At 37.4% G+C, this 27,389-nt stretch overlaps 1 protein-coding gene across 3 annotated transcripts; it reads right to left on the minus strand.

The window, feature by feature from the left end:
• Nucleotides 1-550: 550 nt before the first annotated feature.
• On the minus strand, nt 551-27,389 carry TDRD1 (tudor domain containing 1; the record flags this gene model as incomplete). Of its 3 annotated transcripts, none has more annotated exons than XM_084245327.1 (24): nt 551-643; nt 724-770; nt 1,450-1,677; nt 2,350-2,517; nt 4,577-4,693; nt 6,113-6,232; nt 6,751-7,026; nt 8,593-8,763; nt 9,695-9,805; nt 11,378-11,515; nt 11,890-12,132; nt 13,554-13,724; nt 14,224-14,331; nt 14,453-14,620; nt 16,109-16,192; nt 17,422-17,593; nt 18,109-18,252; nt 18,751-18,933; nt 19,166-19,270; nt 19,814-19,874; nt 20,801-20,906; nt 22,527-22,671; nt 25,007-25,065; nt 27,083-27,389. In XM_084245327.1, 24 exons carry the CDS (start codon nt 27,381-27,383, stop codon nt 551-553), a joined length of 3,519 nt encoding a protein of 1,172 aa, XP_084101453.1. The 3 variants fall into 3 exon arrangements, with proteins under 3 accessions (XP_084101453.1, XP_084101451.1, XP_084101452.1); XM_084245325.1 differs by having other exon boundaries at nt 16,121-16,192; nt 27,083-27,383; XM_084245326.1 differs by lacking the exon at nt 1,450-1,677 and having other exon boundaries at nt 27,083-27,383.

Consider the following 27,389-nt stretch of genomic DNA (forward strand, 5'->3'; position numbering starts at 1 on the left):
ATTTTTCTCGTAAGTTCTAACTGGCTACTGGATCATAAAGTAACTTCTGAGGTTCACTTTAGAAGAAAACATTCCAGACAGGAAAATAAGCGGACAGAATATGGGGTGACCTTCACAGAGAGCACCCTCAACCACCAGACCACCACAGCCTGAAGGGGAGTATATTTTGCCTTGAAATGAAATGTACGATCCGTGGACTCTGCTCTCCATTCCTGGACCTTCAGAACCTCTTCACAAAATTTCTAAACAGTTTTTAAAGCAAAGTGCACACAAGTGAGAGTTACTGTCACACCTAGATACAAAAAAACTTGAGGCTAAGCTTTACCTCACAATACTTTTTACAGGTTCCTCTATGTATCCGTAAGATGAGCTTCTTAAAATCAAAATATTAAAGAAAGGCTCTAAATAAAAGACAATCAAAATAAAAGCTTGGGAAACAGCAGAAACATTACAACCAGACTCCAGAACTTTAGGAACCAGGTTCATCCCCCCAACATGACCAGGCTGCCCAGTGCTTACAGAAGTGGCAAAACCATCACATTTGACTTACTTAACTTTTCAACAAATTTTTCATTTCAATAAATTTATTCTGATTGGCTGGATTGTTTAAGAGGAAGAGAAGAATCTGTTCATGTTTTTCAACCTATGAGTGAAAAAGAATGGTATTAATGAACTTCTGAGACTGTTAGGAGTATAATTTCACCTAGAGATGGTTTTACCCACCTGCTTCCGTAACTCGGTGCAGCAACAATTCACGCCGTGTTTATTCTCTAGAAGCAAGAGCAAAAAGCCATCAGAAAAGACAAAACTAACCCAAACAAGCCCTAGGAACCTGACTGTAGAACTGGGATTGCCAGAGGGGGTAGGTGGGGATGGGAATGGTTTTATAAAAAGCAACTCGATAACACACATTATAAATAATAAAAAACAACTTGGAGTCTGGACACAACACAGATCTGTCCCTCAAGCACGGGTTCTACTAGAAAGGACTTGATCAATTAACTTTTTAGTTAGGTTTTATTATCTGCTGTGCCCTACATTTTAGCAAATGAATGCCCTCATCTCCAAGGTTTCAGAGGGCAGGCCTGCCAAGTGACTGATCACCTTATGAGATACCGAGATACTGTAAGATCCAATTTCAAAAGTATAGGTTACTTTGATCAGTATCAAAAGTAAGTTGGAAATAACTTTGAATTCCTGACATTTCTAAAGCTCTCAACATGAATTCTACAGTGTTGATGAGCCTCATCAAGGAAAAGCTGGACCAGGAGAACTGCTTCCATTCGGGTGCCTCTATGAGGTGGCAGTGTGAACAGGCACCTGTAGCTGGATTCTGGGCGGGAGTCGGGGGTGGTGGTGTGAGGAATGAAGGAAGTGAGGTCACAGAGAAAGAAAGATCAGGTCAACAAAGTGGATTATATCTGTTATTAATTAAACTTGAAAATGTACCTTTATTTAAAGCACTTTGTTTTTCCGATGTGGTATTTTTTATCAGACCATACATCAACAACTTATCCCCTATATTGACAGTGCCACTGTCAGAACATTTCTCAACTGACACCATATGGACATTCTTAATGATTCCCTTTACTGAAAGCATTACAGTCTCATTCAACATGAAATTTTTTAGTAGTTCAATTATTAATTGTGAACAGCTTCCATTCAATTCCATTAGACCTGAGAATAACAGAATATTATAGTTAATCAAAAAGATAAATTGAAAAACAGATAAATTATCTAAGGACAATAAGCAAAGGGCTCACTAGTGTTAGCTAGATTTGGGTGTGCTTTGATACACCATCGCTGTTGCATTAAAAAAAAATCAAACTTATTCAATAAACAGTCAGTGATCACATAGTGTGTATCAAACACTAATCCAGATCCAAGGGCACGAAACAGACAAAGTCTGTCTTCATGAACATAAATTCTAAGAGAAGACACAACAATAATAGACATAATTTTCCAACTCTGTCTGTGGTTCAAAACCAGAGCAGACATTGTCATTTGAATGCTTCTAGTCTCCAGAGAGTTGTGGCAGAGCAGAAAGACTCCAGCTGATAGGTCAGGGCCCCATTCAAACCTGGCCATGCCTCTTACTAGCTGTGCAACCGGGGGCCAAACAGTCTCTGGACACTGCGGCTTTTGAAACTAATTGTAAAATAAAAATGGAGTAGCCTGAAGATAGTTTTTGTGTGAATAAAGAATAAAAGATAAAATTTCCTTGCAAATTTCGACAGATATTTAGAAATCTGGTGGTTAACTGCTTTACCCATTTGACTCAGTCTTAGAGCCGAAAAAGCAGAGAAAATGAATGATACAGACTCCCAAATTGGAAAGTAACTTGTCTACCTTCAAGTGAACATTTGATGATTTGGAAAGGAAGCTCCAGGTGGCTGGTGGAGATGGGCTGCACTCTGGAGAGAGGCAAGATCTCGGTGTTTCCATAGTCAGCATAGAGGACCTTCACATCAGTCTCTGATGTCGCCAGGACAATGGCACGGTACCAGAAGTCGTCGTCTGGAAATACAATGGAATCTCAGGGAAAATGTTACATTCAAGTCCCTCCTCCTTTCAGAAAGTTATTCAGGTTACCATAAGTGGTCACTTAGCAATTCACACCAAGATTTCTGGCTCAGAGTCCAGATAATATGTAAATATCGGGCCTCCCCGGTGGCGCAGCAGTTGAGTGCTGGGCTGCAAAGCTGCCTGCAGCCTCTGCAGTGCCGGTTCGATGCCCGGCCACCAGCGCAGACCTCTCATGCCACGTCCGCTGCTCCCCTCAGCAGTGTATTTCGTCAGTCTGTCTGTTCTGCTCCCTGCTCTGGCTCTGGTGAATTCTCTCACCTCCCGCACTTCTGACTGTACCCAGTACTTGTATCAATAAATAAATAAATAAATCTTAAAAAAAAAAAAGTAACTATCACCTCTACTCCCTTCTAGATGTTACTAAAAGAGAATTACAGGATTAAAAAGGCCAAAACTACAATGATAGAGAATAAAGGACAATATAAGGGAAGCTGGAAAAGATGCAAGAAAGGAAATGATTTAGAAGAGCCCAACCAAAGTTGGCTGTGGGGGAGCCAAGAAGCAGCCTAGTTTCCATCTCCCCAGCGCCAAACCTCAGTAACTGGTGCTACCCCATCAAAGGTAAGACTAAAAGATGGAGCCAAAAATGGGGATCGAGGGGGCCTCCCCCGTGGCGCAGCGGTTGAGCGCTGGGTTGCGAAGCTGCCCGTGGCCTCTGCGGCGCTGGTTCGATCCCCGGCTGCTCCCCGGCCACCGGAGGAGGGTCCCACACGGCGCGCAGACCTCTCCTGCCACCCGCTGCTCCCCTCAGCAGTGTACTTCGGTCCTTCTGCCTGCTCTGCTCCCCGCTCTGGCTCTGGTGAGTTCTCTCACCCTCCCGCGCTTCTGACTGTACCCAGTGCATGTACAAACAAAACAGACAAACAAATAAATAAATAAAAACATGCATCTATTAAATAAACAAAAAAAAAAATGGGGATCGAGTAAAGGAAGCAGTTTTCTTCCCAAGACACATGACTAGACTTTAGTTTATGAACACATTTATATATAACAAGTAGGATAGTCTACATTATGATAAAAGTGGAAAAAGGACAGGAAGGGTCCATTGAAAGAATTTATACCAATGCAGAGAACAGGAGGAAATTAGTGAAAGTTTACCGAATACTAACAACAAAGGTGTCAAAAAAGACATGTAATTACAGAATACTATGTGGGCAGGCTGTCAACAGTACTTATGCAGTCCTAATAAAGTAATAGAGAATACTTACCTAGCCAAAAAATATGACATACTTCTACTGGGAATAATGAGAACAAAAGTGCAGATCCAGTTGTCACACAAAAGAAAAAGAAAACTAAATAATACATTTTTAAATTGCAAATCTAAATTTAAAAATGAATGCTATTTGGGCAAAGGTCAAACATATTAAATTCACCGCTGGTAAAGGTTGATGGAATTAGTCCACTGCCACCCTTCAGGCACGTATGAACATTTTTCTAAGAGGTCCAGAGAGAAGCATGCTTCCATAGCTTGCAAAACTATTTACATTCTTTGATTCAGGTGTTCCAGTCCTGAAAATTCACCTCAAAGTATGTATAGTTATCAAAATTTCTAGCCAATATATTCTAGCCAATAGCAAAGAAAAAGGTCATTTATATGAAATATTAAATAGGAGAATGTTAAAATACATCTGATTCAACTGGTCAGATTCCCTAAGACAATTTATTCTTTTAGAATATTCACAGAGTCCTATAAATTACTTGCAATTCCTCTCTATGTAAATATTACTGACCTGCCATATAAAGTGTGGTTATTTGGACCTGGTTATCTAGAAGTATAACAGATTTGTAGGTATCAACCTGTAACCTTGCCTAAATATAATCTATGGCTATTCAACAGAAAAGCTGAATGACACACATCAATTAAACCCATGACTTTGTTTTTCTTAATGTAGCTACATAACCAAATAAAAGGTATCTCTAAAGCAATTACCCATATAACCTTATGTAAAAGAGAACAGATAAAATAGCTTCTTTTTAATATTTTACTTACTTGTGTATTTGGCACAGCACGCATCTCCAATTCTTGGTTTGTAGGGTGATGGACTTTTCTGAGCATTGCAATATTCTAACAATTCAGCTGTCAATATATACAGTTTTTCCTGATATTCTAAAATACAGTACAACAAATACAGTAAAAAAATCTTTTGAGAAATTTTTGATGCTATTCTTTTACAACTACATAAAAATATCAAATCTAACCACTCAAAAAAAATCTGTGTGTACTGAAATATACATTTATATTTTAAAAACAGATATACCACTATTGGTTACCTTGGAGGGAAGCAATACTAGGAGGGGGTAAGAAGGAAGTCTCTTGGTTGAGTGGCCACACTATTATGTTACTCTATGAAAACGTATTAAGTTGTATGTACTTTTGCAATTTTTCAGTAATATGTCACAGTAAAGTACTTCCAATTCATATCATACATACATTGTTGTCAGGATCACATAATCCTGTACCTTGCTTTTTACTATACAGAGCAAAAACAACTATTTGTACTGTTGGTGTTAAACTTAAGAGCAGTTAATGGTATCACAATTTCTGGTTGGCAACTGGAAACAAAGGTTCATTTACTTAGCCCTAAAGTATCTGCCAGTGATTTTGAATAGCCACCACCCAAACTTGTACTACAAATTCACATTCTGATACTACAAGGATAAACTCAAATACATCAAAGAGATGCAGTAAATTGTAAACTTCCATGCAATAAAAAAGGAAAATTAAAGTTAACATGATACTTTTCTTTCCTATTGGGTCCAGTGTAAAACATTTCTGGGTCCAAGTTTCTAAGCTATAGTAACAGTAGGATTACACACGAGTAACAAAGCAGTCTTTCAATGCTTCTAAAAGTTTCAGTTCTAATTCTCTTAAGTGAATGTAGAGGTCAGCTTAGTAAATACAATTCAATATATACAGCATATATATTAAGTCAGAAATTAAACCACAACTAAAGACACTGTTTTGTTTTAAAAGCTATAGAAGGTGGGCCTCCCCGGCGGCGCAGCGGTTGAGCGCTGGGTTGCAAAGCTGCCTGCAGCCTCTGCAGCGCCGGTTTGATACCCGGCCCCCATCAAGGGTCCCACATGGTGTGCAGACCTCTCCTGCCGCCCGCTGCTCCCCTCAGCAGTGTGCTTCGTCAGTCTGCCTGTTCTGCTCTCCGCTCTGGCTCCGGTGAATTCTCTCACCCTCCCGCACTTCTGACTGTACCCAGTGCTTGTATGTATGTATGTATGTATGTATGTATAAATCAATCAATCAATCAATCAATCAATCTTTAAAAAAAAAAACTAGAAGGTCAAGACCAGGCCGAGCAGGTGCAGAACGTAGGGCGTTCCCCTCCTGTTCACACTGTTGTTTACAACTAAATTTGCCTGAAGGGTCATTATGATCAACCCTCCTCCAAAATTGTGAGTAAAACAAAAATCATCACTCTTCTCCCACTCACTCCCTAAGGGGGTCAGACAGGCACTTTTCACCAGACAGTTAAAAAGATGAACGTAAGTGCCTCAGATTTTGGTTTCTTACCTTGCATATTACTTGGGAGGGCATAGAACAAGTGTGGATTTATGATTTCTAATATGCTTGCTTGAATAGTTTTATTAATCGGCAGCTCTACGGTTCTCCACTGATCAGCTGAGGAGATGACTGAAAACACAAAACGCAAGTTTCGCATGAAACACAACAAATTTAGTATCTTTCACCAGGAATATATTTATTCACCCAATGATTTATTCATCAACAACTGATTATCAATCATCTCAATTCTCAAAAGAAAAATCTATTTTCAGAAAATGCTCTTTTCAATTTGAGGGATTTTTTTTTGGCATACAAAAAAAACACATGCAACTCCATTGAGAATCCTTTGACTGCACGCCTGTAGTTTATTTCCATTTCCGGTATACTGAATATGCTTCTTAAAATTTATTCAAACTTCAGGGGATAGAAAGCTGTTATGATGCAAGTTTAGCTGCTAAGTGACGACATTAAAGGTGAACACGTGCTTGTTTCAGTAAATTTATGTTAGCTTGAACAATCTATTAATTTAGTCCCATAGAACTATTTCTATAGGAAAGTTGTGTAACCGAGGATGAGGAAAAATTTCGTTGTGTTTGAAAACAAAGGATAACATCTACTTATATCAAACAAATGTTTTAAAAGTTTACCTTGAAGCCCTGGGGTGTCAATTTGAAGATCATGTTTATAAACAGGTCTGTTATTTGGCAAGTCTTTTTGTGGCGAACTAGATTTTAAAGCCAGATGTTCATTAATGAGAACATCACTAATTATTCTGGGATAAGAAGTGGAAAGATCAGTGAGTTCAATTCCCACTCCATTTTTAATGATTTCAACCACCCGTGCCTGGAGTTTGATGCCTGCAACACACATCTGAAATCTCGCGATGGCTTCTTTAGACCAGTGTTCATTTCCAGGCTGGACATCTGCAAATAAGAACAGCATTAAAGAGCATCCTGGGTCCAAAGCGCATTTTTGCTACAGGAACATCCAGCACTGGGGTCTTGCCAAACACACCATGTGGGTCAGCGATACTCAGGTATGTGTCTATGTCCTGCCTCCGTGCCCAAGTTACTATTGATGTTGCATTTGTAAATAACACTGCTCAAGTTTCAGAGGCTCTGGAGCTTTCTTTACTTTCCCTACTAACCTATCTTCCCTTGGCAAAAATAGGATGATTATTTCTTTCAGAAATCAGATGATTATTTCTTTATAGCCACAATGCCACTAAATTATGCTGGCAGAAAATGTCAACCATACACTTTTCTTTTTTTTTTGTGGACAGTTTTCTAATGACAATTGCACAATGTCACTGTAACTTCCTTAGTCAAAAATCATTTTTCTTGGACAATTTTGGTTTATTCCCTCCTACTGATACCAGTGACCCTCATGCCTGATTCTGCATCTGACCCATGAGGACTTGCACGAACATACCTCAGGCCCCACCCCAGTTTCCAATTGAGTGGCAGTTCCTGGGAAAGGTCTGAAAATATGCATGTTTAACAAGTTCTCATATGAAAGCTGCTGGTTTGGGGGTGGCATTTTAAGAAGCATTGACAAAATATGGTCTCTGAAAACAATGCTCTGATATATATATTTAACCTAAGTAGAAAGAAAACATACAAAGAAAAAAAAGGCATGTATGATTTCAGACATGACAACTAGTTTACATTTTTGTACCCAATACTTCCACAATTTTTATGTGCATATGGAAATACACACATACACATATATTATCTTTCTTTTACAAAGGAATTTTTATAATAGCAGCTATTAAGCACATAACACCAGGCACAGTTATATGCTTTACATTTTTCATTTTTTATATTTTTAAAATTATTTTATTAATTGAATTTTTTTCTTACATCATTTTAGTCCCCATTGTTCTCTCACCACCTTAATGACTTTTTGAGAAAAAATGAAAACATAGTTTAAATAATTTGCCTATGGTCTCACAACTAGTAAGTAACAAGAATTGGTTAAACACTGCTACCCTGCATCTCATTTATAATTTGCTTTATTCACTGAAACCAAGAGCAATTCTTCATACCTATACCACATATTTAACATCATCTTAATGACTATGATAACAGCAAACACATAGAACTTTCTAAGTGCCAGGCCTTATTCTGTATTAAATTTCCTTGTAGGCTAAATGAGTGCAAGCCCAATGATTATTTCTCTGGGATAAAATATTATCAGAAGAAAAGTTGCTAAGTCTAAAGGTTTGAGTATTTGAGGCACATAAGGAGTCCTGCAAAATGCCATCAAGAGAATCACATGGGTTTTCACTCCCATCATCAGCATAGAAGAGCAGCTGATTCCTACCTTGACATCACTGCAGACACTCTGGCCAGTAGCTTCAAACATATAATTACAAACTTTATAATATGAAGTAGAATCTTCTTACACAAAATATGCAAATTACAAACAATATTTAGTACTCTAAGTATTAGAAAAGAGTTGAGAAAATGTCTTATTCTGTACCATACCCATTAACCAGCATTGTATTCCTTGAAATGGAAGATTTAAAAAATTTGATGAGATCATCTGGAGTTCATCCGAAGTAACTTCTTCAGTGTTTCCATAATCCACAAAATGTACTTTAACGTTTCCATTTGGTAAGATTTCTTTGACTAAAGCTCGGTACCAATTACCATCACCTAGACGCAACACAGGGTAGTTCCCTTCTGTTAACATCTGAAACTCTGATCTCGAAAAAGACAAACTTTGTCTAAAGTAGTTAATAAATCTCTCCTTCCTCAGTGATATACCTTTAGTTTTTCAAACCCTTAGGATGAGAATCTTTAAAATCCATTTTTAGAATATCTCCAGATTTTTTTTTTAATGATTTATTTATTTATTTATACAAGCACTGAGTACAGTCAGAAGCACAGGAAGGTGAGAGAATTCACCAGAGCCAGAGCAGGGAGCAGAGCAGGCAAAAGGACCGAAGCAGTAGGCGGCAGGAGAGGTCTGCGTGCCATGAGGTCTTCGCAACCCAGCGCTCAACCGCTGTGCCACCGGGGAGGCCCTATCTCCAGATTTTTTATAGCACCACTCTTTTACATCTGATAAAGATCAACACTTACACTTGCACATATTTATAATCTGGAAGACTTATAATACCACAGTTGTGTTTATTGACAAGATAATATTCAAAAAGGGAAACTCTTGCAATGAAATTAAGCGTTTCATCAAATATATTAAGAGAGACATGCACCGCATGACCAAAGAATGTGCAGAATATTTCCCAGAACAAAGAAAGTGCAGTGAATAGGTCATTGCGTCATCAAATTTATTGTAATATTATGAGAAATTCTGGAAAGAAAAGCATTTATTGAAGTTTAACAAAGTTTAGGTAAGGAGGGTATCATTTGGAGAGTCCTTATTACAAATAGAGGGTATCATTTAGAGAGTCCTTATTACAAATAGACAATAAAAAATATGCTACCTTAACTATTCATCACTGAATCTAAATTGTAAAAAGTATTTGCTTAAGCATTAGGAGGAAAATAAACTCTAAAAATAAATGCTGAGTGCCAAAGAACAAAAGGTTCTAATAAAGTCAAACTCTCACCAACTGCAACTTACCAGCAAAAAAAGCACAACAAGGCTGTCCTATTTCTGCCTTAAAATCAGTACGCAACTTCTGCTGGCAAAATTCTCCTAGTGATTTATTCAACTCATTGAGTTTCTCTAAAGCTGAAAATATAATACACAGCATTTAATATTTTCTTAAAATGCAAAATAGTGACTTTCTGTTGAAGTTAGAAAAGTTAACAGTCAATGTTATTCATCAGAATGGCTCAAACAAAATGCAAAGAAAAGAAAGTGTGAGGAGGTAGAGCAACTGCAACTCTCAGACTGAAAACTGTCGCAATCACTTTGATTTTCATTAATCAAAGAGGAAAACACACTTAACTTTTCAAATATGGCCAATAACGTCATTCTAGGTGTACAGTGAATGGAAATGCAAAAAATTATACAATCATTTTATAGCTCAGAATTAGAAACAACCCCAATGTACAAAAGTAGAAAGGAATTGTAATTTGCAGTATATCCACACAGTGGAACACCATGCAGACAAGAGCTACATACAGAAATGATGCATTGATCTCACAGTGTGGAAAAGCAGGAGGGCCTAGAAGAGGGCTGGTTCAATCACTCCATGTACGCAAAGCTCAAAACCAGGAAAGACTAATCTATGCCATTAGAAGGCAGATTAATATTTACTTTTTTAAAAAAAAAGATTTACTTATTTATGAATACAAGAACTGGGGTGTAGCCCAGAGGTGTGGGGGATGAGAAGATTCACCAGAGACAGAGTAGGGAACAGAACAGGCAGATCTACTGAGATACCCTGTGGAGGGGAGCACCAGGTGAGACAGGAGAGGTCTGCTGCGCCATGTGGGTAGCTCCCTGGCCGGGGATCAAACTCAGGCCCTCGAAGTGATAGGGTTGAGAATGACCCCTCTGCCACCAGGGAGGTCCTTAATATTTACTTTTGAAAGAGAGAAAGGGTAGGGGTGGGTGGAGACATGAAAGAAACTTCTGGGTTACTGAAAATGTTTTATTTTTTGACTGTGATAATTGGTCATATTAACGCTTTGTTTTTTGTGGATAACTTGTTATTCTGCACTTTACTTGTGGATTTATTCTATATGTCTGCTAAACTTCAGTGAAATCAACAATTTAACTTTCAAAAATGAATTTAGCAGACATTCTATGAATTCTAAATGTGCTTAAATGTAAAGGGAAATTGTTGAAAATAAAATAATAGCTTAAAATGGAATAAATGGCAACTAAGTACCACCAAATCTTTTTTTTTTTTTTTAAGTTACTCTTTTTTTTTTTAAAGAGGCATGTATTATTTATTTATTTGTTTGTTTATATATACATGCACTGGGTACAGTCAGAAGCGCGGGAGGGTGAGAGAATTCACCAGAGCCAGAGCAGGGAGCAGAGCAGGCAGAAGGACCGAAGTACACTGCTGAGGAGAGCAGCGGGCGGCAGGAGAGGTCTGCACGCCATGTGGGATCCTCCTCCCAGGTGGATCGAACCGGCGCTGCAGAGGCTGCGGGCAGCTTCGCAACCCAGCGCTCAACCGCTGCGCCACCGGGGAGGCCCAACCACCAAATCTTTCTTGGGTCTACTTACAAAGTCCTACATGGTTCCTTCTAGGAAAGAGCGTACTTTATTACCCAGTAAACTCAATTTGATTTCTCTGCAGCAATGTATTAGTAAAAGAAATAAATGAGAAAAAAGTCCTCTTACCCTCATCTCTAAGCACATGACAGTAAAACTCTCCAGGACTATACAGCACACAGACCACAACGTCTACTGTTTGGTCAACAGCAAGTTTAGCCCATGTCCACTCCAATGGATTTACTTTTGTTTCAACACCCAAGGGAACTGTGAACATAAAAACATTTTGCAAAACAAAGGGGCAAAGTGAGGGTGGGAGATGAGGTTGCTGCCCAGTCAATTACTGAAGAACTGAATTTTTAATGACTTTCTTGGTGACTTTATAAGAAAGTCAATCAATGTTACAATTAACCATTTCACTGATTTTCATATTTCAAATTCAGATAACTGTTCTTCAGCTGGCAGTAACTCACAACACTCTTGCCAGATTCTCCATTCTCATCCTTACTTTGATATATTTAGATGAATGCTTGATTTTAAAAGATGACATACTCAACTATCAATTCTTTCTGCAGTATGAGAATCAACACACACACAAAATCATCTGAACACGGGCATTATCTGGTTGGCATCGTACTTACCACTGGCTTCTTTCATGTCACTGGGTTTATCTGTTGCTGCCCCCTGCTCCCCCACGGCAAAGCCTGCGTCTATGAGAGCTTTTGTCACACTGATGTTGGGTGTCACTGATTTGTCTACAAGTTCCACCAATGAACTGTTTTCCAATTTTTCAGCCACTTTAACTGTGACCATTTTGTTTTGTACAATTTTTTTCATCAGACAAATAGCTTCTGGAGTCCAAATTCCTAATGATGGCTTTACTCCTAGCAAAGAATTTTGAAAAGAATGTTAAAATATTTCTTATAGCAAGTATTTAGAATCAAGCTCCTAATTTCAAAATTAAAGTAATCCATGACAAACACTGGAGCCAAAAGGCTCCACCTGAGGAGGATTTTATACACGTGAAAATGAAGGCAAAATTACAAAGAAAAAATGTGCAGAAATTATCTATCCTTCTATCTAAAAATGCATCATAATTTTACCAGTATGAAATATCCAGAAATCTATTAAGTTAGAAATGTAGATTAGTAGCTGCCTGGAGAAGGGAGATTGACTATAAATGGACACAAGACATCTTTTGGGGATGAAGGAAATGTTCTATAATTGGACTATGATGATGCTTGTACAAATAAGTAATTCTAATAAAAATCACTGAATTTTATACAAGTCCCACAAGGGAACTGTTTGTTTCCCTGTTAAAAGTTCATTTTGTGATGTGTAAATTGTATCTTAATAAAACTGTTAGGAAATCAAGAGGTATAAAACAATCCAAGAAGAAATGATGGCATGAATACATGAATAAATAAATAAATACATGAATCATTTGTAGCACTTCTGAAAAGGGCAACTGCAAATCAACAACTCCAAGTTTATACATAGTTCATGAAATATAAAAGCCATGTAATTTATTTTAAAAGGGTTTAGCTTCACTGGTATCAAGAAAATTGCAATGACTTCATTTTGAACTCAGCCAATTGGCCAAAATGAAATACAGAAATACCTACTTAGTACACCAATGTGTGCTGAAACTGACTCCCTCCCTACATTTTTGGTAAGGGTATAAACTCCTTTCTGGAGAACAACCAAAATATGTATCACAGACAGGAAGAGACACACAGCCACCTGCACCCTCCATCCCTCCTACCAACATATATTGATACGTGGCTGTATTTTGCAACCAAGCCTAAGGAAGTGGCCTTGGATAGGTTGTAAAATGTAGTTAAAAGAACTTTAAAATATCCTTCTGATAACTGGATGCTAGTAAGGTACATCTGAATAAAGCTTGTAGAAGCCAATTTACTGACAGGAAAGAAGTCCCTGGTGCCAGTAAGACAAATATTATAGTAACTCCTAGTGATATGATCACAGTGATCATAATGTTCTTAATATTTTTACAAGCAAATTTTCTCATACTTCATATAGTTAATGGGCTTATACAATATTTATAATGTAGGCTGTAGAAATAGCAAAAAAGAATATTCAACTTTAGGCCAGAGATACATTAAATTTTATTTTAATACATAAGCAAAACAGTCATCTGTAATCATTTTTAAGGATTAGTTTTGTACTAAGAAATTATGTCTGAACACATTCCTTTATTGCCTCAATAGTTAAATTTCAATTCTAATGTCCCTACTTTAGAGTTTAGTATTTTAAGAATATGGGGATCCTAAAAATTTCTTACCTGCCAGTACACACTTTATAGCTTGCATTGGCAATTCCAACAACTTTGGGGTTATGGGACAAAGTCTTGTCAGACTAATGATTTCAAAGTTTCCATAATCCACATATCCGACCAGCACAGAATCTTCGGAAGCGTAGGCTAACACGGAGGCCCGGTACCACTGATCATCCTCTGAAAAAGGAGAGCTTCAGGCTTAAATGACTTTCCAATTTACATGGGAACATTTTTCTCCCAAATTTAAAATGCTCAACTGTAGATTTTAACATAATATCAATTTTTGAACCACATACGCTTTATTCAACATTGCTACTTTTGCTTATCAGAAGTCCTCACCTCCCAAAATGCCACATTCACACCTAACAAACTACTCAGCCACTGGTGGTTATGATCACATTTCTTGTCTCCCCAGTGGCAGTTCCTCAGCCAGGGAACATACCCTGGTCATGTGACTCCACAAGATCTTGATCAAACTACAGGGCTGATAAAAACAATAAAAATCTTTACTACCCCATTCTCTGCGTGACCCTCACAGGTCATCTTCCCTAACGTGCTTTCAGTTTAACATAAAATGTAAGTGGTATCAAGCTTCAAATGTAGCGCCCCAGTGCAAACTACTATTTCAACTTTCTGCTTAGTTGTAAGTGAAGAATCTCAGCAATACCCCTCTTACCTGAGAACTGAGCACAGCAGATATCACCAATGGTTGGATAAAAATCTGAGCGTGGAGACACTTTACCACAATACTCGCTGAGGGATGTCTGAAGTTCAGCGAGCTTATCTGTAGATACAGATCACATCTTCAACAAAAGAAATACGTATCTACACATTATCCTCATTTTTGCAGCCAAGTCTCTAAAAGAGTGTTATCTTGATAGCACTGACAAAGGAAATGTACTCACGTCCACTTTGCAGTTGTTGGCAAAAGAAGTCTTCTGGGGTCTGAATGTGCGCCACCACCCCACAGAACTCGTCACCTACATTCAAAGCTAACACCTTGGGGATTAGGTCACTTCTGTCGATAATAACTTTGTTTTCAGCTGCCATTTTTTGAACATCTTCAGGATCACCTTATCAGTAAAGAAAAAAATAAGCCTTTTTGGTTTCATTATGCCAGTTTTTCAGCCCCAACCATCTCCTTTTATACATCTTTAGGCCTTACCACATGCTGTACTTCACCCCCAGGGCATACTCTCGATTCCAGGCCAGCTATTTTCTGTTCTTTGTGGAATCACTCTGAAAAGGTGTCTCTCCATGTCTGGGCCAGATGCTATCCCAGAGGCTCCCACTCTATCTGCCCTTGCTCTATCACCCATAGTGTAATCTAGCCTCTGAGTGTCTGCACTGTCCTCAGAGCACCCAGCACGGAGACACCTCCACAGGGCCTTGGACTTTTGTTCCACCCACTGGATACCCCCGAGCACTTGCCACTGCCAATGGCTCCTTCCTAGAAGTCTTTACCCTTCTGTTGCTCCGGAAACATCTCCATGCTCTACTAGCCACCTTACTCATTACTCAATTTTGTAGGCCCCAGGTCTATCACCCTCAGTCCACACTCTCCCCAAAGACCCCACCAGCACTGTGCTGTCATCTATGACTACCACTAGGCCATTAAGTGTCTGCCTTATTCTAGAGGGCAAAGAGCTACGGAAAGTTTCCCAGCAGAGTTGCCACACCAAGATTTGTATGTTTTAGGGCTATCATACATGCAGTACTGTAAGAACAGAGAAGGCAAAAGATATAATTAGAATATTGTTGCATTTTTCCATGAATGATGAAGATTCTTGAATTCAGAAAATGATAGTAGGAAAAGGGGGAAAAAGACATATTAAAGGATTTTTAAGAAGCATAATCAATAAAGATTATGCAACCAATTATATTGAAAGAGCAAGCGACGAAAAGTGAGGGAGAAAGTAGCCTTAAGGATGGTTGGAGTTTATGTGACAGGATGTGTCTAATCACAGCACACTAATCAGGCAATCATCTCTGGATGAGTGACTGAGACAATAAAGTATATCTACATGTAAAGTAATTGGCAGAGGAGAAAGCAGACTATAAAACACAACACGTTAAGACTAGACAATAACAAAGTAAAATGCTGATAGCAAAAAACTACTGGGTTCTCATTATCACTAAATGAGAAACCACTCACACAAATAATGAGTAAAATTTTAAGAAGAAACACCATTCTCCTAGAACAGAGAATTATATAGCCCTACTTATTATTACTGGAATACTTAACCAAATAAAGAAGAAAAACAAATTAAAGAAATGTTAACTAAAAATCCCTCTACTCAAACTATCATATTTAGCACTTTGTAACTGCTGGTAACTATCAGGTCAAGGACTAATCTGGAAAACAGGGAAGGAAAAGGGGGAGCTTGCGATTAGGAACAATATATTACTAAATGAAAAAATATCATCTTTCCTATATAAAGAGCATAAACTGGTCATCATTTCCATTAAGTCTGACAATGTGACAGTCGTGCTTTTCTTGTTTAGTTGAAAAGACATTCTTCAATAACTGAAGTCACTGTTACTTTAAAATGTATACTTACTTTGATCTGCACTTTGCTTAGAGTTTTGTTCCTTTGATTGCAAGCCGTACCCCATTTCTACAAGCACATGGTCTAAGGGTTTTCCTAAGAATGATTAAGAAAATATATCTCCATTGAGATATTATACCAAGAGGTAAAGGAAAAGCAAAATAAAAAAACAGAGTTCATAATCATACAATTTGTAGATTATATCTACTAATACACTGGCATATTTTTCACCAGTTTCTGTGTGCAAGATATAGTTTAGTAATGCTCAGTTTTAAAAATTGAGGAAAAATTCCCACGACTACAGAAAATTCAATAAAAAGAAGACATTTCAAAAATTCTAAGTAACACAAAAGATTTAGTTATCACCTCACTGGCATTCTTACAACGATCATCAATAACGAGAAAAATAAATTTAAGACAGAAAATCACTTTTTTCCTCAAAATATAAATGAAACAAGGGTTAGCCAGCATTTACATGAACTTGAAGTTCTTGGAAATAATATCAAAAAGCTGAAGTCATAACATACAACATATAGAAAATTAAAAATATATGTATATTTCATTTTGCATGAGGATTAACTGATGAGAACTAACATATATAGAATATTAAACTAACTAAAATTAAACTAATTAAAATAAAACTTACACAGAAAATTTTAAAAAATATATATTTTATATTTCATTTCACATCATGATTAACTGACTTTTCTACCAATCACCAGGCAACACTGGATTTCTAAAAGTAGAAGAGCAGTCAATAGAGCTGAGAAGCAGTAACATGCACACTCTAAGAAGCCTGTTCGGCTCCCCACTCTGTCTCTGGTGAATCCCCTCACCCTCCTATGCCTCTGGCCTGTACTCCAGTTCTTGTATAAAAAAATCAATCTTAAAAAAAAAAGTTACATTTCAAACAGACATAAAGACAGAGCGGGAGAACAGGATTCCAAAGTGTTTCCATTTTCTGAACATTAACAAAATACAGTTCTGTGAAGGCTGTTCAAAGAAAAAGCACTGATAAGAAATGGATGAATTCAGAGAAATTCTTGAACTTCTCAATACAAGAGTAGACATCAAAGTAGACACTACAATGTCTACAGTAAAAAGATACTGAACTCTGACTCCATTTACATCTAGCATTCTGATCCACCCAATTCTACAAATTTGTGTCATGTCTGACAAATGGCCAAATGCTAACACAGACCCAAAACCACATTTTCTGTCACAGTATGAATGACTTCAGAGTAAAATTAATGTGACTTCTCTTCATGCTTCTATTTGGCTAATTAACATGTTAAATGCTCCTTTAAGAATGATTGAGCTCTTACCTGAACTTGGCAGCATAATATCAACAGCACAAGTAACCACTTCCTCCTTTAAGATGTCAACTATCTTCAAAGAGCAGTACTGCTCCATTAACAGTGATTTCACAGTTTTTATACAATCATTGCTCCAATTTCCCTCTGCTGGGATAACATTGGCTAGAAAGCACTTAATGGCCTGAAAGAGTGTGCAGAAGTTACTAAAAAAGTTAGTACTTGAAAATGGTAATTTCTAACTACTTATATAAAGATTTTTAAATACAATGTAGCTAGCTCCTCCTGGAAATTTTCAAACATCTTCAAGTACTAACTGAACAACTTTACGGGTAATTGTCTCTCTTGGTACTCAATCCACAGTGCTTTTCCTTTTGGGACTTGAAATTTTAAGACATTCACAAAAGATTAGCCCTTAGTTATATACCATGAATTCAAGTTGCTTTCAAATAATGTAGTAAATATAGAGGTGATTATTTTAAATGAACAGATTAATAAGATGTGCTTAAGGCAGTGCTTAAAGAAGGTCTAATACAATGGAGCCAAGAAAGCCAGTGTTTATCTAAAGGTAGAAAATATGCCAATAGGTACTTTTAAAAATAACCATGGCAGAATACAATAAGCAAATATTGTGTATCAAAACATTAAAAAACAACTCCTTTGGAGCACTATTACGAATTTAGAAAACAAGAGACTCACACAAGGAGGAAACAAGTCAATGTTTCTGTTTAGTTGATGAATTCTGTTTATTGGAATCATTTCTTCATTTCCATAGTCAATATATAAGACTTGTACCTTCTTCTGCAGCATATCAATATCTTGTATTATTACTCTGTTCCAAGTCTGAAAGTGAAATATGATGATACTCAGCTTCAAAATGGCATTTCACAATTTTAGGCTAAAAAACTCTCAACCAATTTACAGAACATGCAAAGAAAAGCCTTCTGCCCCAAGGTATTCAATTAGCAAGGTAACTTAATTTTTAAGAATCTTGCTAAGAAATCCCTACAAAAGTACATTTAGGTTGCTTTAATGTGCACAACTATTCAAGCTGTTCTAGCCCCCGGAGACTTGATCACACACGAATGCATAAGCTACACAAATAAACAAAGTTCTAAGACAAGGAATCCATCTGTAACTAGCAACTGGGGAGCCTTTCAACAGAGCAGAAGGCTGGGGCATGGCACAGACCCGGAATGACAGACGATTGAGGGAGAAAACTAGAGTGATCAGGTCTCACTTTAAGCCTCCTGATGCGTCATTAACATCTTTGGTGTAAAGTTGATATGACCAAAGTCAGTGAAAACATCTTATCAGGTAACTCACTTCATCAGGGGTTACCTGGTCAACAGTGTACTTGGCAACACAAATTTCTCCCTTAACAGGAATATAATCTTCTTCATGCACCACGTTTGCATATGTTTCCTTTAGGCTCGCAGACAGTTGGTTCATGTACTCTAAAACTTCTGAAGAAAATAACTGCACATAAAAGTCACCTGGATTTTTGAATTCAGTAACTGTGCCCTTTCAAAGATGGAAAAGATGTAATAATTCACTGAGAACACAAGCAAACTATCACAAGACACAAAAAAATAGTATACAGCTCTGCACTTGAATTCTTGATCAATTTCATTAATTGTATGTTATATTTTATAGCTATTTTATGAAGTTAAATTTAAAAAGGAAATAAAACAAGAAACAAGGCAATTAAAATCTATAGTTCTTTGGCTCTCTACAGATAGGAAACAACAAATACCTTTATTTCCATGGTTTTCCTGAGTTGCAGACTTCTCAAATCACAAAACATTATTTTATCAGCACAACTGGCTACTTCCTTAGTAACTCCAAGTGAGTAGTCACTCTGGTTTGAAAAAACACATGACAAGTATGATTTGATGATACTTTGGCCACTATTAGCTGAAATAGAGGCCGAAATAGCCGGACTCTTAGGTGTGAAATAGAAAGAGTGTAGAGAACAACATACTCTCTCAAGAATCACTAAACCCCCTGTCCAGTTAGTGTACACAGCACAGGCATCCCCCAGCAATCAGGTGTGATGGTGACAACGCTGATTTGACCAAGCACAAATCACCATTTGTGCGATACAAATGATTTTACACCATTTGTGTGATACAAATGATTTTACCTACACCAAGATAAGCCAACACAAATCCTTTTTGGAAAAAGGCTAGGTATGAACAATTTTCAAAGATCGTCTCCCTGCTACAGTTTCCAAACCAATCACTAGAGTGTCCAGATTTATTCAACAGGAAGCTCTGTTTTCAAGTAACACTACTGAGGTGTAAAGATGAGTTGTAAGTATTTTACCCAGCTTGCAGATCTTTGTAACTCAATAAAGAAGAGTCATTCAAAATACCTTTATTTTAAAGTAAGTATGCCATACCTTGTTCTTCACTTCCATGTTTGTTTCAAAAGGTGATTTATTATCTTCAGCTTTGTTGAGACTGCAATAAAGCAACTGATTACAAAACTTGAAGGTACCAAACCAAGAATAGGGGGTCATAAATTCCAGTTATGTTAAATTCGCAATCAACAAAATCTAGAAAAGTATGAAACAACTTGTTCCAGAGCAAATCACAGTGGTAATGAAGACAAACCACCCAACGCTGCTCATCCAATGGCTTATTCTGTGCTTCTACCAAAGGCTGCCTAACAGAAGGGAAAAATGGAGGTGATCTTTATACTACCCAAAACAGAGTTTTGAGGATCAAATGAGGTTGTATATTTGAAACACTCTGTAACTGGAAAATACTATGCTAGTAAGATTAATGTATTTTAAAATCACAACTCAAGATGAACTGTCAGGTCTACCCTATTAAAATTCAGGAAATTTTACAACATTAAAAGCAAGGCACTGTCAAATCATGGGGACTACACCTGAGGGGAGAAATCAAATACAGTGCAAAAATGAACAATGATGTAAGAAAAAAAAAAAAGATGATGTAAGAAAAAAAAAGATATATATGTGTGTATATATAGATATACACACACATATATGTGTGTATATAGATATACATATATGTGTGTATATATAGATATACACACACATATATGTGTGTATATAGATATACATATATGTGTGTATATATAGATATACACACACACACACACACATATATATATATGAAAGCAGCAAGGCATTTAAAGCTCTGATCATTAAAAAATTCCACTTAAGATCCTAAATCTTAATATTCAGTATCTAATGATATTCATGAAACTATTTCACTTCAGATTCAGTCTGTTATACCTCAGTAAGTAAATGTAATGACTTCTACATAGCTATGGCCTGCTTAACTGATTTCAACTTTATATTATCCAAAAACCCCTTATTTTTAAATATTCTCTAATGAATAAAAAAAAAATCACTGACTTTGGCTGAACGGGTTTGCACACGATGCTGTGTGCAGACCAGTCCCTCCGCTGGCACGCTATGGAGCAATAGTACGTCTGCTTGCACTGCGAGCATCTCAGGGATCCTGTAGAACAAAGCCCGCCACGTCCTCAGTGCTTTATGCCAAATATTTATTGTCTTACATTTATTTATTTATCTTATATTTATTATTTATCTTATATTTAATCCAAATATAAGATGTCAAGGTCAAGATATCTTAAAAACCCTGACATATTAAGCACCATTCTATTAATCACATCAAGAACATTATTTGAAGAGAATTACACTGTATATGAGGAAGAGTTAAGATTCAGCTTGTGCTCTCAAAATGCAGAGAAAGAGTGTAAAGATGACAGGAGGGAAGACAGACTGAAAACATAACTGACTTTCCTAAAGTAGCCCCCAGACACACATTATAAAAGGAACAATTAAAGAAATGGAAAATTTTATCCTCGTGAAAACAAGACTATACAAGTGGACTTGGACAGGTTGAACCTTGGGCCATTTAACAAATATAAAAGAAAAACCAATGAAAAGAATCACACTTAGGGGGGAAAAAACCAGCAATATTTTGATATAAAATACTGAAAACATCCAGATCAATGTCTAAGCAGAAGAAAACATCTTTTTAAAAAAGCTAATAAAGAAACAACAAACACAGGCTGACCTTCAGCCTTCCCATCGTAAAATAAACAGCAAAGACAAAGAAGCTAGGCATTCACATCGTTAGTAAGTTCATGAAAAACTGTTCAAGGTCACGGACGATACAGGGGACATAAATTAAAAGCACAGTGAGACACCCACTAACACCCAGGAGAAAAGCTAAAATTGAAAAGTCTGATTACACCAAAAGTCGACGAAGATATGGAGTGACCAGGATGCATTACTAATGGGAATGTAAGATCGGACAACTGCTTTGGAAAATAGTTTGCCGGTTTCTTACCAAGTTAGAATTAAACTGCTTTATTAAGCAGTAGCTGCTGAAGCTGAGAGATCAGTATATGGTGGATGTGCACTATTCCGTTTGTACTGCATAGGTTTAAACAGTCCTTAAATACGTAGAATAACCCTTTGACTCAGTTAATTCTCTTCAGAATGTGCTCAAGAGAAGTAAAAGCATGTGTCCACACTAAGACTGTGCAGGCAGCTGTATCACAATAGCCAAAGTCTGGACACAGGCAAAATATTCCCCTGGAGAGCATCTGAGCAGTTTAATAATACAATGGAACAGTACGTGTCAAAACACAAAAAATTAATGACATGCAACAACATGGATTAATCTTAAATATATTATGCTAAATGAAAAAAACTTGTTATAAAAGAGTCATACTATATGATTCCATTCATATAAGATTTTCTAATTGGAAAAGTTAATTTTTCATGAAACAACAGTGATACCTCTGGGAAGTCCCGGATAAGGTGACTACAAGGTGTATTAGGGCCTTTCTGAGGATTTGAAATTATTCTTAGTCTCAACAGGGGTGTGGGTTTGTACAATTCAATGCATGTAAAAATAATAACCACATAAAGAAGCAGTAAAATTGGGAAGGTATGAATGAACAAAGAATGGCAGGATAGCAGTAGCTGCTGAAGCTGAGAGATCAGTATATGGTGGATGTGCACTATTCCATTTGTACTGCATAGGTTTAAACAGTCCTTAAATATGTAGAATAACCCGACAGACATCTGAGAGCAATATGCTTACCAAACAGGCCACAGCGATGGCAAGTTGTTGACCGAACAGGCGGTCCTAAGGAGTTGAAGAGCGCTGGATTATTTATGGACAACGAATTCTCAACCAACTTGTATATATTTTTTGACTTTGCAGGAGGCACATTATTGCTAGGCTTCTATTAAGAAAAGATAATAATATTAAAACTTGCAATAATCTGTTTAAAAAGTATTAGACTTGGTACTTCTTTTTCTGGTAAGATGTACTGTCCCTTATTTCTTCCACTAAGAACAACTAAAGCCCCTGGCCTTATGTAAAACAAGCATAAGACACCTGTGAAAGAGGCAAATGGACTCGGAGTCTGGGGAGCCAAAGAAAGATGTGGCAACGAGTTACCTGAGTTTTCATTTTGCCTCAAATATCACAGACTGTGCGCTAGACAGCCTAGCAAGCAACCCAGAAATGCCCAGATGTGCAGACAATAAGTCACAACAAAAAATCCCATCTCTCCAGTTAAAAGATGACAAAAGAGGTAACCTAGCAGGACAAGAAAACTCATCAGGAATTGTTCTACTCCAGGAAAAGCAAAGAAAGAACAGAGAATACTGTGACCCCATTCCCACCAGTGAAGCAGAGGGGGGACAATGCAGACTTGCCCCTTCCCCAGGCACCCCCAGTCTCCCAGGGCAGTGTCAGGGAAAGGCAACAGAGTAGGGAGTCAGGGCTTCATCCCTGTGAGTTCTCCCTGTGAAGACTACTTGGGGAGCCCTGACTTTGACCTGGCAGAAACCAGTGCCCCTCTTTCCACACCATCACTCCTGGGCGGTGTAAGAGGAAGCCCAGCGGACAATCAGGACTTTGACTACCATTCAACAGAAATGAATGTCTCCAAACCCACCTACCTCTAATCTCTTCTACCTTCTTCCTCCCTCTTGCCCACCTGCTCACTATCTGATCTTGCCACTAATCCCTTAGCTAGGGAGGGATCAGGTCAGGCTAAGGTAGAAGCTGCAGTAGATTAGAAAACATTACCAAACTATATGCCATCTAAAGTAAAACCCAATTCAAAATAAAATAGACTGCAAGCAAAAGGATGGAAATGTCATCATTAATTAATCTAAAGAAAACCAGGCCTCCCTGGTGGTGCAGACTGTTGAGCACAGTGCTGTGGAGCTGTCTGCAGCCTCTGCAATGCTGGTTCCATACCCACCGGCTGTGGAACAAACCCACATGGTGGGGCAGACCTCTCCTGTTTTCCCCACTGCTCCCCAGCAGTGTATTTCATCAGTCTGCCTGTTCTGTTCCCTGCTCTGTCTCTGGTGAATCCTCTCACCCGCCCCCCGCACATCTGGCCTGTACCCCAGTTCTTGTATAAAAAAATAAATCTAAAAAAAAAATCTAAAGAAAACCAAAATGGCTATTTTGATATCAGATGAAGTAGATTAAAGAGGAGTGAAAATTAGCAGACACTGAGAGGGAAATTATGTGATGACAAAAGAGTCAACCAATCAAGGATATATAATAATCCCAAATGTGTATGCAGCAAACAACAGAGCTGCAATATGACAGAAAATCAGCAAGAATGCAGAAAAACTCAACATCACAATTTACAAACAGAATCACAAGTCAAAGAGGAAGTCTTAGTTCAAATACATTGAACTAAAAGAAAATGAAAAAACTAATAGGATTTACAATCACTCAACAACAAAAAAACTTAGGGGTAAATCTAACAAAACATGCACATGCTTATAAGTTGAAAACCACAAAACAAAATAAATCAAAGAATTAAATAAATGGATAGAATATTTTGTTAATGGATTGGAAGATTCAACACAGCAAAGATACCAACAATTTTCTAATTGATATATAGGTTTCATGCAATGCCTATCAAAATCCTAGCAAGATTTTTCTTTTGGGGGCCTCCTTGGTGGCCTAGGGATTAAGACTCAGTGTTATCACCGTCATGGCCGGAGTTTGATCCATAGCCAGAGACCTGACCCACATGGTGCAGCAGACCTCTCCTGTCTCACCTGCTGTTCCCCTCAGCAGTGTATTTCAGTACATCTGCTTGTTCTGCTCCCTACTCTGTCTCTGGTGAATCCTCTCGCCCCTCCGCACCTCTGGCCTACACCCCAGCTTTTGTATGCATAAATATATGAATCTTAAAAAAAAAAAAAAAAAGCACGTACAGCATCCCTGAACTGATGGGAATGTTCTGTATTTGGGCTGTGTCAATGCCAATTTCCCAGTGGTGATAACACATCACATTTCTGCTGCATGTTACCATAGGGAAAATCTGGATGAGGGCTACACAAGATCTCTATTTCTTAGAATTGTACATCATTTGTACATCATTTCGCAAGTACTTAAGGTGTTGGGTTTTTAGAGGCACTAAATTAAAGAAAAAGAAGTTTGACCTTGACTAAAATCTACAAATTTAACAAGTTCCTTATTAACACAATACAAAAATACATTTAGAATCTTTCCCCCAAACAACCAAAAACCCAACTTACACTATTTATTTCTTTGGGTGGTGAATTATTTCCAACATTTAATGGTGACACTGAGTTTCCTGGGGAGGAAAAACATAATACCTAATAAAAGCCAAATATTACCTTATTGCTGAAAGTATAAAATACCATAGTTAGGTAACAGTCATATAATAAAGCTACTGTATAATGGTCTCAAAGCTGCACTATAAATAAGCAACATCCTACTTTTCCTAAGGAAAAATTAGGATTTTGTCTGAAATTTCCTTGACTTGTGGCCCCATTTGGTGAATGGGGCCATTCACCAAAGGTCCCAACCTGTTTCTCAGGCTTCTTCATCTACCAATATTCACTACTATTAGAAATTAAAAATATAAATTTATAAATTTTATAATGAAAATTGAGAATTTAATTTTTTTAAACGTATTACATGTTGACAGTTTCTTTAAAAAACAAAACAAAACTACATTTTCCAAAAGGAAAAAATAGGGTGGAAGAATGAGTTTTACATTTTTGCTAATATTCTCTAATAGTCTGCTTAACCAATGACAGTTGAAATTGCTTATCTGCCTGTGCATTCACTATGTTGCGATTTGTTTGTTTCATTGATGTATCTGAAGTACATCTGGACTCACCCAGATATATATGATTGCAGAAAGGAGAAATATTTAATGGCCACCTCATATAACTGTGAAACTTCTTAGCACAAAGAAACTCAAGGAGTAATTTAAGGGTTAATAACAATGTGGAATCTAAAACCTTATCAAGAAAGTTTTCATACTAGTACATTAGAATCCATTGGTTTATCTTGCACTTTGAATAGATTTTACCCATGCCAAGACTAGGCAAAATCAGGACTTGGTCATTTGGCAAAGACTGAGTAATTTTGAGAAACACAGATGATCTACATGTTAAAACACTGCACAATAGCAAGAAAAAAAAAAAATCAGGTGGTTACTATCACCAACTACCCCACCAGAAAGCATTTTAAGTATTGGGAAGCTGTCAAGCTGAGAGATGCAGATGTTTCCTGAAGTTGTCATTTTTACTTGAATTTTATCATCAGCTACAAACCACAGTGAGCTGTTTTCCTTGAGGTGACAGGCTCACATTGTTCATTCTTAAGAAAATGATTACGAGCTCTCTAAGTCTGAATACCATCGTTTGTCATTCTTTTCAAGAAAATACAATGATCCAAGAAAAAAGTTTCCATTCAGCTGAAATTCAGTACACTATTCACATCCCTGCCTTCCATTTTTCAGTGTGCCGAAGTGAGACATAATTCCCATTTTGTTAAATAAAATACTAAAAATACCTGTACAAAGGGTAAAAATTTAGTACTAATTCTTACCACTTGCTTCATCAACGACATTCTAAAGTGAGACTGGCCTTTTGAGTTTTTGCATTAAGTACAAGTGCAAAGCAACAAAAACCCCATGAACACTGGTGCCCAGGCGTGGGCCCCACCTGCAGCTGAGTTAACAAGGCCCAGCATTTACTCACATTTTCTTAACACCATCAGATTAAAGTCAACACAATGAAAAAAGGCAAATATTGTTTTATTATTATTAGGATAAAAGATTTGACCTGTTGGGAAACCTCAGTGACCCGAGACTGCATCACTGCAGTCTTAAAAGATCACATCTCATGTATAGTCACAAAGGCTAAGTTCCAGGAGGGCCCAAACACCCTGAAAAAATGGTTTTTAGAATTGGGAGTAAAGGAATGACAAAATAAAAATTAAATGAAACAAGTCAATGTCCCAGGTAGATCTTTATGAGCTATGACACGCATAAAATTTGCAAAGTATTTTTAAAAAATGGACAATCTGTAGATGACCCATAAAAAGCCAGAGTGTTTCTTTTCTACATTCTTAGTACAGTTCTTTGATTGTGGGTGGAAAACTCATTGTAAATATTCTCTTCCCAGGTGTCTACTTGGTATGTGATTTTTTTTTCCTTCTAAATATTTAAATGCACACACTGTAAGGTAGTTATCATTTGGCTATTGTGTTAATACGCTACTGGTGCGTGGCTGTGTATACTTACAAAGGGTAAGATACGCCATTTGAATCAAGTACTAACTACAGTTTTCACTCACCTATCGGCAATGTCATCCGGTCTCCTTTGGCTCCAATCACTTCTCCACTGATGCCATTAGGGTGGGAAGACACTGAATTGTCTTCCTGACTAGCCAAGTACTGTTTGGTTTGTTCACAAAGCAAAAAATTGTTCTTTTTGCTTCCATTCTCTGGGCTTTTCAACCTGAAGTTAGGATGGTTAGGATACCTTCCAGGACTTCTCAAAGAATCATGTGGTGGAAGCTTGCTCTCATTTTTCTCAAAGGTAAACGGCTCTGTCATTTTACAAGTTGATGTCTCCACGTTAGTTCTTGAAATCATACTAAG

Source organism: Talpa europaea (assembly GCF_964194135.1).
Source record: "Talpa europaea genome assembly, chromosome: 10".
In the NCBI taxonomy this organism is placed as follows: domain Eukaryota; kingdom Metazoa; phylum Chordata; class Mammalia; order Eulipotyphla; family Talpidae; genus Talpa; species Talpa europaea.